At 33.2% G+C, this 12,107-nt stretch overlaps 2 protein-coding genes across 2 annotated transcripts; both read left to right on the forward strand.

Annotated features, from left to right (window-relative positions):
- Positions 1-301: 301 nt before the first annotated feature.
- LOC145063393 (histone deacetylase complex subunit SAP18-like) lies at positions 302-2,094 on the forward strand. The gene is made up of 6 exons (XM_079010996.1): positions 302-496; positions 1,031-1,063; positions 1,184-1,294; positions 1,399-1,494; positions 1,596-1,673; positions 1,922-2,094. Exons 1-6 carry the CDS (start codon positions 362-364, stop codon positions 1,952-1,954), a joined length of 486 nt encoding a protein of 161 aa, XP_078867122.1. The 5' UTR covers positions 302-361; the 3' UTR covers positions 1,955-2,094.
- Positions 2,095-5,445: 3,351 nt separating this feature from the next.
- Positions 5,446-10,608, forward strand: LOC145061710 (BRCT domain DNA repair protein). Its single transcript, XM_079009252.1, has 10 exons — positions 5,446-5,966; positions 6,351-6,442; positions 6,767-6,869; positions 7,096-7,346; positions 7,906-8,037; positions 8,171-8,293; positions 9,015-9,143; positions 9,254-9,435; positions 9,680-9,833; positions 10,026-10,608. Exons 1-10 carry the CDS (start codon positions 5,747-5,749, stop codon positions 10,242-10,244), a joined length of 1,605 nt encoding a protein of 534 aa, XP_078865378.1. The 5' UTR covers positions 5,446-5,746; the 3' UTR covers positions 10,245-10,608.
- The last annotated feature ends 1,499 nt before the right edge of the window (positions 10,609-12,107 follow it).

Here is a 12,107-nt window from a genome sequence, read left to right on the forward strand (position 1 = left end):
TAAATTAATTAGGGCACAATAGTCTTTTTAGGTAATATAAAACCAAACGCGCAACAAAAATAAACAGTAGTGACCATCCAAGTTAAAAAAATAAGTTAGAGATAAAAACACAAATTCCTACAAACCATAGGAACCATTCGTGTAATTTAATTTTTACTTTTTGTTTTGTTGATATTTAGGTAATTATTTTTTTTTACATATCCAGAGGTAACTAAGTTGTTATACTTTGCAACAAGTTTGTTACCTAAATATTAAAAAAAAAAAAAAAACTTTATGCATATAGAAATTTGATTTTTGTCACTAGAATAGAGATAAATCGCGAAAGATAGTCTGCAGTGCAGTGGTAGTAAAATTTTCATCAATGGCAGCACGAGTAGGAGAAGGGCAAAGAAGAGGAGGCGGAAGGCCACTTCCACCGTCGGCAAGAGGACCACCTGGTCCTCCTCCTGTTCATGGTAAACCCGGACCTCGATTTGAACCAGTCGACCGCGAAAAGGTTCCGTTTTGCTCTCTCTCTCTCTCTCTCTCTCTCTCTCTCTCTCAATATTTATCTCTCTCTTAATCCGCATATCTTGATATCGACATTCCTTTGTGTATTATCGTGTTTGTGAGGTTTTAATTGGCGAATGTTGATGTGTATGAGTTGTATTGGTCGTCCGAAGATTTTTTAGGGTTTGGAATCCTGCAATATTTGTGAGGACTTTTATGCTTCATGTTTATAAATTATAATCTGTTTGGATAATGAGTTAATCTATTGCTAACTTAATATTTAAGTTCTGCGGATTATACTTCACAAACCGAATCCAAATTCATAAATTCGTGAGACAATAATAGCGTCACAACAATGTAAGAAAAAACAATCATCATCCATTGGTTCATAAAGAAACACAGATAGATTCACATCGCCAGTTTTGATTTAAAGTTAACAATTAAGTGAAAATGTTTCAGTTTTGACATCATTACTTGAGTAGATTGCGCGATTATGTGCAATTTGTTATTAACAAAGTCGTTTCCTTTCTTTGACATGCAGACTTGTCCATTGCTACTTCGAGTTTTTACCAAGGTAAGAAAGATTAAGATTCAAGAATACCATTTGAGATGCCCTAAAAAGAAATTATTTGTGGATTTCATTGTAAAATTATAAGTTAAGAGTTTTGTTGATTTGAATTCAAATTTCAAACAGATTGGTGGTCATCACAACCAGACAGACTTTGCAGTGAGAGGCAAGGAACCTAAAGATGAAGTCCAAATCTATACATGGATGGATGCTACACTTCGTGAACTCACTGATCTGGTACTATACTACATACAAATATACAATGGAATGGAATGACACAATGAATGGAATGGAATTGGGAATTTCTATTTGTTGTGTTGATTTTTGGTTTTGGTTTTCAGGTAAAGGAGGTAGCTCCAGAGGCTAGAAGAAGAGATGCTATGCTGTCATTTGCTTTTGTATATCCTACTAAAACTGGTCATTTTACAATCAAAGAGGTAAAAAACATATCCTTATATTATTTATTTATTTTTTTACATTTCACATTAAAGAAAAACAAATTTTGAAAAAAATTATTTGAACTTTGTTGTATTTGTAGGTTGGAAAAACCTTGTCTTATCCGAATGCAAGACGACCAGATGATGGCAGCAAGGCCCTAGGGAGCCTTAGCTTTGAGGTAAGAAAGCACCTTCCCATTACACTGTGTACTGGACTGAGACTGAGACTGATGTCAATAACAGTATAGGATAAAAAGTGTTGATTCTTGTCCCACTCAAAAACATGGGACAAGGACTCACTCTTGATTTCTCGTTTATACAAAAGACGCGAACGCCCTCCTCATCTGTATAATCGAAAATAGCCCTAGAAAGTTTGTCCAGACATACAATGACTTATGAATTTCTAACGAGTAAACCTAATTTTCAGATTGGAGATTACCTAGATGTCGCAATTCTTTAGACTATTGTGGTTTTGTGGTTTGGTTTGGTTAAGAAGATTTAAACTCGTGGAAGGGTAGTTTTGTAATTTTGCTTGCGATCGACTTAAACCGTATTATATGGATATCTTTTAACCCCCGCTAATGAAACAATGTTTTAATTTGTGGTGGTTCTTGTTGAAAAGAGGTGATATTGTTTTCTTGTAGCCATCCATTGTGTCTTATTTGTTTTTGAATCAGAATTAAAAGAGACAAAAGAAGTCCTATTGTTGTGTTTTATGTTTGTTTGTGGGATTTAAATGTGCTTAAGTTGTAATAAAATGTATATAAACAATATTGAGCCCTATAAAAATACTAAGTAACCTTTGTGTGGATACAATTTCAATGGTTATATTGAACGAAGTTAACATTTTGACAGAATGTGTTTTTTAGAACTTTATTGGACAGATTAGAACATGTATAAGGATAACTATTTAGGGCATCTCCAACCCCACAAATATTTTACACTAAACTCACTTTTACATTAAAAATGCTCCAAACATATATTAAATCTAACACTGTATATTACTATTCATCAACACTATCTTTTATACAATAAAAATTGGATACAATAGAATACTATCTTTTATACTATAAAAATTGGATACAATAGAATATATCGAGAATATATCACACTAAATTTTTGCCATGTAGGTGTGTTAAGTCATTTTTTGTCATACATCTTCAACATTTTGTCATTTAGGAGGGGTGAGTTGCCACACCTTTTATCAATTAAAATTTAACATTTTTTTAATTGCTAGAATTTAAAATAATAATAATTATAATTAAAAAACTTAAAGTCTTACAACCTTACACACTTCAAAACGAAAAAAAAAAAAAAAATACAAACATAAATAGTTAACCACTTAAAAAATAAAAACTTCAATCTAAAAGACATCTTCATCAGAATATTGACATTATAAATCATCGTCCGGTTCCGCATTAAGATCGATGTGATCAACGGTCCAAATATGTTTCGTTAAGTTTTTGCAGAGATTATGATGGATCTCAACATTACAAATTATTCATTTTCTTGCCAAGTACTCTTTGCATCCAACCTCAAATGCTTGTGTCGTTATACCGATCTCGTTTTTGTTCTACTCACATATTGCATTTCCTTCATCATTGAGAATCATATTATGCATTATTATACAAGTAAACATCACCTTACTCATTTTCTTCTCAACTAAGGGTGTAAACGAGCCGAGCCGAACCCGAGCTTGGCCAGCCTCGACTCGGGCTCGTTTAAGTTATGAGGGGCTTGAGCTCGAGCTCGGCTCGATTCAAGCTTTATTGTACCAAGCTAGGCTCGAGCTTGCGAATAATTATACATGCTTAGGCTCGAGATCAACTTGTTTTTTGTCTGATGAGCCTAAATAAGCTTAAGCCCGACTCAAGCTCATTAAGAAGCTTATTTACTAATACCCTACATCCCTAATTCCTCAAATATTTTTTATTTTAATATATAAAACTAATAATAATTAATACTATATATAGGCTCGTTTAGGCTTGCGAACTCACTGATTGAAGCTCGGCTCGAGCTCGTTTAATAAACGAGCCTCATATCTAGGCTCGAGCTCGACTCGGACTTGTTTATTTCGATCTCGAGTCGAGCTTTTAACGAGTCGATCCCGAGTAGCTCACGAGTAGCTCGTCTCACTTATACCCCTATTCTCAACAAAAATTATTGCAGGATATTTCAGTATATGCCAATGCTTTTTAAGAGTGCCAAACACTTGTTCAACATCTTTCCTAGCCCTCTCTTGAGCTCCCTTAAACTTCAACCTATTTTGATCATTAGGACAAGATATTTTCTTCACAAAACAAGAACGCTCCAGATAGACATCGTCCACAAGATAATACCCGTACCTGTAAGAATTTCCATGGACAACAAACGAAGAATATGGTGCAATTTTGTTATGTCCTCAAAGACATGTTAACACAGAACCAAAGAAGACATGTCATATCCATAAATCTTGTGAGGCCACAACTTCAAGTATGATGGATAGATAACCATGATCACCTCGAGTGTATTAACCTTGATATGAATTCGGGCAATTGACCTATTCTCATTGGAGGCAACCTAGGCTTCCTAACATTCTAGGGAAACCATGTATATTTGTACAACGAATATTTAATTGTCGGACACCACTATAAGTAGGTTTACGTAAATACCGTGGACCATACAATCTCATGACCTACTTGGAAAATTTGTGAAAGCTTTCTCATGCAGTACGTGTAGACATCCTAGGATTCTCATCTAGTGCAACGAGGGAAGTAACATATGCTAGTTGGCGAAGTGCGGTTGTGTATTTTTGTACATAAGTAAACCCTAATGTACATCTAGCATCTTCACGTTGTTGGAAATATGGACATGCTTTCGTAATGTCGTTGACTATACGTTGAAACAAATGTTTATGCATAATGAACCGCCGTAAAAAAATTGGTCTTGAAAAATTGTGTTTTCATCAAAATAATCGTGCATGAGGCGTTGGTGAGCAGCTTCACGATTTCTTTGTATGTATTCTTTTTTTCCACCTCGTATTTTGTTGGCGTAGTTCTTCTACTTGCTGAGTTGAGTTCCGGTGTTGAGCACTCCTTTCCGAGGACAAGACGTGGTGTTTGCCGATTCCAGCTTGGATGTGCCGAGCGTACAATAAGTCTACTCCTGTAGCTTTATAACTTTAATGTACAAGATAATGCTAAAAGTTCGAGATGATCTTAATAAGCAAATTTCAAATACTTTACTTATTGCCATAAAAACACTAAAAATTCAAATGTCATGGCTGTCATGTTGGCATGAAACATGTTAAACCTGCTAAAAAGGTTACATTTCCAACATCAAATTCTTTTTTATGGTTAATTCCCTACTGAACACAATAAAATATAGGTGACTAAGGGAAAAAAACCAAATATAGCTATCACTTATTTATGTCATCAACACATCTATCAGGCGGACACCGGGATAGGTTGAAAAAATTGATAATATAGTGAATTTTGCTCCAAAAAACAGACTATTGGTTTAATATTTTTTTTTTACAAAACAATCTTTTATATGATAACACCCTCTAAAATATGTAGATTTTAATTTAGATGATGTCATTTTTCACAGTCAACAACATATTTTCGTAATAAACGATGTCCAAAATGAGATTTGTTTTGATTTTTCACAAAAAAATATAAAATATAATAAAAGTTATCAGTTATTCGGATTTTTGCATATGATTGACTGCGAAATTAATTGCTATTTTTTTATAAAAATATAAAAAATGATTATTATTTTCTCTTTAAGAAAACAAATTTTACAATTATTTATCGTTGTATCAACTATGTGTGTATCGGAAATTCAAAATTTAATATTCCTTTTCATATCTTTTTGTTCTCTATTTTTCCTCCTCGAATTATTTGAAGAAAAAAGAAGTGGACAAAATCACTTGAAAAATCATCGTGGTGGCACTTTGTTTTGCAAAACTTTTACAAAGTTTGACCAGAAGTCTTTTGTTCGTTGCCTAAATTTCAAATACAATCTCTGCATTCTCGAAGCCACAGGCAATCCTTCGTCTTTATACCCCATTTGTTTCTTCATTCCTTTTTGTTTCCTTAAAAGTACAAAACTCCGCCTTTCTTTCCTGAAACCCATTTCAAATTTTGTTTTCGTTTATATGCTCAGATCCTAAAACCCATGCTATATTTGATGTGAATTCGAAAACCCATATCGAATATGCTGATTTTTCTTGAACATCATCTCTAATTTCTCGTTCGATTACTGCAATCAGATGGTGGGGAATGGTGGTGTAAAAGTTATCACCAAGAAGGCGTATTCAAGATTACTTGTAGATATCACTTGTAAACTGGGTAGTACTTCATTCAGAGGTCTTCAATCGTCAGATCCTGTAATGTCACCTTCTACTTCCTCTTCTTCAGTCTCTATCCTTCGTTCATCATCAAATTCCCCCTTTTCTGGCCTCGTTATTTGTGTCACTGGACTATCCAAAGGTAACCCAATCTTCAATTTCATTCATATATACACTCAAATTTCAATTAATTATCGTTTTATGTGCCCTTAAATAATCAATTTTGCTTTGCGAACTTGACAATTTGTGAATATGCTATGCATAATCGCTTAAATGCTTCATTATTTCAAAATTTCGACAAAACCTGACCTTTTCACCCAAAATAACCCCCCTTTTTCGAATCAGTATTTCACATTCTGCTCTTCTACTTCGAATATTGATAAATTTGAATGGGAAAAGAGATTCGTCTGACTACAATTGTCAAATGATTATCTTTGCTTATGAGTTAGTAGAAGTCTTGCTGCTCATATAATCATCTGATTAACTTTTTTTTTGATCTAATTTGCCTCATAATCTTGATTTACAGAAGCAAGAAAACAAGTCATGGATGCAACAGAAAGATTGGGTGGACAATATAGTCCTCATTTGCATCCACGCTGTACCCATTTAGTGGTCCAGATATCCTTTTGTTCCTTTTGTCCCTTTTTCATCTTGATGTTGATGTTATCTTGTGATTGTTTCTTCATTTTTGTAGTTGCATTAATTAAAACTCTATCATCCTTTTTACATAAATGCTGCAAATTGGACAAGTTTCTACTATTGTTTGTATCTACTTTCCCAAATTTATAGAAAGAAACATTTGAATCTTACAATTCAACCCTTTTTCTTTCCAAATTCAAATTCGATACCCTTTTCTTACAAACTTCCCACAAACATTTTTTCAAACATCATTTATCCAAACAACACTTAATTGAAAAAAAAAGTTACTTAACATGTGTCTACAGCTCAGGTGGACGAAAGTTTGAGCATGCATTGAAACATGGAGCCACAAATGGTCTTTTTATTGTTACACTTGGATGGTTTGTTGATAGTGTTAGAAGAAATGGTAAAAGTTTTTACCTTTTAATATTTCAAATATTCAAAAATGTTTTTAGGTATGCATTCTTTATGTGCATTGGAATCTTGTGTCAGCTACCTAGTGGGCCACTGTGTACTTGAATTACAGTGTGGGCCAGCTCAGGGGTTGCTGAAAGAATAACCCTTTTGCAGAAATTGTTTTTATCGTTTGAATAAAAAGATATAACTTTTTTTCTTTTCTTATTGTTGGATAGTGAGATTGAGTGAAGCACTTTATGTTGTAAAGAATCTTGGAGAAAATCATATGCCCAAAGATGATTCGAATATTCTTGCTAGTGGAAATTCATGTCTTCCTATTGTAATGCTTGAAAATGCAAAACAACCAAACATGATTGAAAAATCAAGATTATTTTCATCAGAAGAAGAGCTTAAAAGAAGAGGCTCGGTTTTTTCGGGTCAATCATTTTATATTGATGGGGACGTTTCTGCACAACTCCAAAATAAGGTGCTCTTGACTAGTTGACTTTTCCCATTTGTATTTGAATGAATCTTTATTCATTTTCGATACCTAAAAAGTTCAATAATGGAAGGTTAAATGCATTGTTCTTCCATTAATTTGTTTATTATAATTCATAGCATCCTACATTGTCATACAAATACATAAATTAAGGAGATTTTTAAAAGTGTAGTTTTCCATTAAGGAAAATGCTAAAGTACAATGCGTTTAAATAAGAAAAAGGGTTATCATTGTTTTTTGGAAACTAACTTTTCAGAATGTCTTAAAGTTGCCAAGTAACCGATTTTATGTTTTAAAAGGGTAACTAACTCATGTTTTTTGTATGGTTACCTTCTATTTTAGGTTGAATAGATCACCCTTTTGATATATTTTACACTTTTGACCAAAGTTTTAAATTTTATTGCAAATTTGGTGTGAATCTAAAATTTTGTTACGAATTCGCCCCAAATTTCGTTTTTTTTACAAATTTATATTTCTACAAATTGGAAAACATTAAAAAAGTAGATTGCTATTTCTTGTATGGATTAAAAAAAAATGGTTTTAGTAGGTTGCTGAGTCAGCATTTGGACAAGGTGGCACACTAGTGGAACAATGGTTACCTGGTCACAATGCAAGTCATGTGGTGTGTGAAGAATCTTCTGTTCAAAAGTATCTTGGTCACTCCAATTATCTTGTTACAGTAAGTCATATAATTCAACAAATATATATATATATATATATATATATATATATATATATATATATATATATTTCAATTAAGTCATTTTTATAAAATGTTAAATTCTATGTTTTAATAATTAGTCATATTTCAGCCACTATGGGTTTTGAAGACTGTGAAGGAGACAAGGCCTCAGAGGCTTGTTCATTTGTCTGCTGACCTGGCACGCCAGATTGGCATGATGCTTGGTAATCTTCAATTTGGTGGTGATCAAAAGGTATATATATATAATTATAAATAACATCTCTCATATTCTTGAAAATTTTTATCTGAATAAAAGATGTGTGAAAAGTATTTGAGAAATTGATAGGAAATAGATGGAAAAAATGAATTATGAAGAATTTATAAACATATAGGAATTAATAAGTAACTAGAAAAAAAAAAACCCATGCTATGCAATGGGGTCTTTTTTTTTTTTTTTTTTTTTTAAATTTTTTTTTAAATGTATTATCAGCAGTTAAGTAAAAGTCAACGGGGACAATTTTTGTAATTAGTTTTGTACACAGGGGTCAAACCTGCCAAAATACAAAAATCTTACACATATGGACTGTTTTTGAAAAAAAAAACTTTACAGGGGCCTTTCTATAAATAAAAAAATTGCAGGGACTAAATCTGCCAAAATGTAAAGCCTTTGTTGCAGGGACTAAATCTGCCAAAATGTAAAACCTTTGTTTGCAGGGACTAAATCTGTCAAAATGTAAAATCTTTGTTTGCAGGGACTAAATCTGTCAAAATCAAAAACCTTTGTTGCAGGGACTAAATCTGCCAAAATGTAAAACATTTGTGGCAAAAATCCAAAAGTGAAACAATTTTTTAGAATAACAAATATTTAAGAACCCCTTTTAAATGTTTGATTATAGTTTCTCCCATTTTATTCTATCACAAATATTTTATACCCTCTACTATTAAGTTCAATTGATGATTTTATTTTTTTATAGGAAAGTAATAGGCCAAATAGCTCTCAAGATCCAAAAACCCTTGGAATAAATTCAAATCATGAAGAGAATCAAAATATAGCAAATCTTGCCAAAAAAGGGGTTAGAAATCGTCGCAATCGTCGCATGCAAGTAATATTAATTAATATCCAATTTCCTTTGTCTTTTCCTTTTGCTTAATTTATGAAATCAAATATTTAAATAAACTTATTTTTGGCTATGAATTATGATGACATTGATAGGCATGTGAAGCACCAATAAAACCATTAACACCAACTACCCTTCTTGATTCGATTTGTTGGTCTATTTCTGAACCTTCATCAAGTGCTTCTATTTATACGGATGATGCCAAGTCACCTCCATTTGAAGATGGAAAAGAATCCGATGCTTCTTTTGTGAATTTCTCACGACCACTTTCCGAAACGTAATTAATCACTTTTTTTTATATTGTTAAAGGCAAGAAATTACAACGTTTATTTGTTTGTTATAGCGTTGTACTTTGAAAAATCTACCCAATAACATTATAAGAATGTTGTTCAAATAAAAGAGGATGCTATAATACACGAATAAACAAAAGTATGTTGCTATTTCTTGCATTTACCCTTTTTTTTCTATGTGAATATAGGTTATGTTTTTTTAGCTTTTTATTTGGTGTTTTTTCTTCGCAGTGAGAAGAACGAGTTGGTTTTCAAGAACCATTTCCTCACTATACTTTTTCCGGTTGACCGATTCTCCGAAATGGGCCCTTGTTCAAGAACCTTTTTTAGCGATTCAGGGTTCACATGTTTGCAGTTGTTAGATCACATCTATGCATTTTATCAGGTAAAACATGACATGACATGACATGACAACAGGACATAATCCATTGTACTGTGTACTGTGTACTATGTACTTTGTCCTAGCAAAAAAGGTGGGACAGAGACTTGCTATCGATCTTTTGTATGTGCAAAAGACGTAAATGCCCTTCTCACCCTAATCATTGAAAGTCACTCATGGTATTTGTTAATGGTGTAGGAGAAGATGTCAAGATTGGAGATCGAGTTAGCAATTCATACGGATTCAAGGCATGCGGATAGGTTGCGATCATTATATGCAAGCAAAGAAGTTTCAGAGTGCAGTTATATGGAAGTCAAGAGAGTCGAGTTTTTAGGGAGTCGAAAAAGCTTAGAAATGCTCAAACGGGTCCCGGGGGAGAACAATAGTAATGTCTATGAACTTTTAACCCGAGCTTAATGCCACCAATGTGGGCCCCTCCCGCCCATGATAAGTGGGTCCGAGAACCTCTTGTTTTTGGATTTTAGAATTTCAATATTGAGGGCTAGTGGGACCCGTTTGACAACCCTTCTACAATAACCCTTGTAGTAAGTAAAAAAATTATCTTTTTAGTTGTGTATATGAGAATTATGGATTTAAGGTAATTTGTTCGGGTGTCTAAAGAGGATAATGTTGTTATGTATCTTTGTAGAACCGGCTATGAGAGGTGTTTGATATGGGTGTGTTTCATCGTTATGAAAAATAAGTATTTAGGATATGTTCTTTAGATTTTGGACATGTTTTGGATTCCGGAATTTTTATTTATTTTTTACTTTGTCTGGAATGTTTAGTCGGTAAACCTAAATCTCATCCCAATCTGAAATATTATCTTAGTGTGTTATAGAGACAGTAAAATGATGCTAATTTTTTTTTAGAAGTGTGAATGTATGATATTCCTCACTTGGTATGACTTATGCAAACCAGAAGAGAACGATGTACCTTTTCAATGCATAAGCACATAAAATTTGTTTTTTCTAAATTAATTGAAACAAATTGTGCAATCCAAGTATACAAGGACCATTGGGTCCGTTGATGCCATATTAATAAACTCATAATCCTCAACGTTTAAGTTCTTTCTAAATTAATTGTTACAAACACTGTTTTAAAAACCGGTTCGAATCGGCCGGTTCGGTCGAACCGGGAACCGGAGGTGAGGGCGGTTCGATTTGGACCGGTTTTATAATGATTTCCTGACCGGATTAAACCGGCCGGTTTTGATAAAAAACCGGTTCAACCGGCTGAATTGAACCGGAATGAACCAGGTTGAACCGGATATTCTTGGATTTTTGTGTTTGTTTTGGGCTTCTTTGTTTGATTTTGACTTCTATAATGATTGTTTTTATATGTTGCATTCTATTTATATTTGTAATACTAAAAAGATGACAAGTTTTGTAATCAATGTATGCAGGATAATTAAAAACATATAAAAATATAGAACTGGTTTGATCATCCGGTTGAACCGGTTGAACCTGAAAACGTCATCCGACCGATCCAATTAAAAAACCGGTTTTTAAAACATTGGTTACAAAAGAGCTTATTTTGACGATTTACTCTGAAAATAGATAAACATGTCATGACTGAAAATTATTAACAACCTAAAAAATATTTATACATGTTCAATTGTATAAAAAATACTGATTTCACAACCATATTAACATAGGGCTGAAGGGAGTGGTGCCACGCTTCCTCATGACACCGCAGTGACACGTAGGCGTCACCTCACCCATTACCACAAAAGTGTGGTCTCATACCACATCCAAGGAGTGGTGCCACTCTTTTAAATTATTTTTATTTTTTAAATAAATAAATTTTTTAGTTTTAAATAAAAACAAAATATTTCATTAATTAAAATTAAAAACCATTACATTACTTAAAAAAAAACTAGGAAATTAGAAATTAAAAAACTAGATAGCTTGAACGTACAACTTAAAAAAAACACACATCAAATAATTAAAACTAGGACAACAACTAAAAATTAACCACGATTAGCGTAACATTTTTTCACGGCTTCTTTCATTTGTAAAATGACTTGAAGCGCATCCCTGGCAGGGGCGGAGCCAGACTCAAAACAAAGGAGTATCCCAATTTTTTTTCCAGGTATCACCACAACGACTGAGCATGGGGTGAGTCGGGTCAGTTTTGACCTAAAATCGAACCCAAAACCGACAGTCACGGTTTTGAAACTTTTAAAACCAAACCAAACTCAAACCCATCAGTTCGGTGTTACGGTTTTCAACTTGTACATGAGTTTCCTTGTTTGGTTTTGGTATTAAACTCAAACCT

The sequence above is a fragment of the Lactuca serriola genome, chromosome 7, assembly GCF_051521515.1.
Source record: "Lactuca serriola cultivar US96UC23 chromosome 7, Lser_US96UC23_V15, whole genome shotgun sequence".
Lineage (NCBI taxonomy): Eukaryota > Viridiplantae > Streptophyta > Magnoliopsida > Asterales > Asteraceae > Lactuca > Lactuca serriola.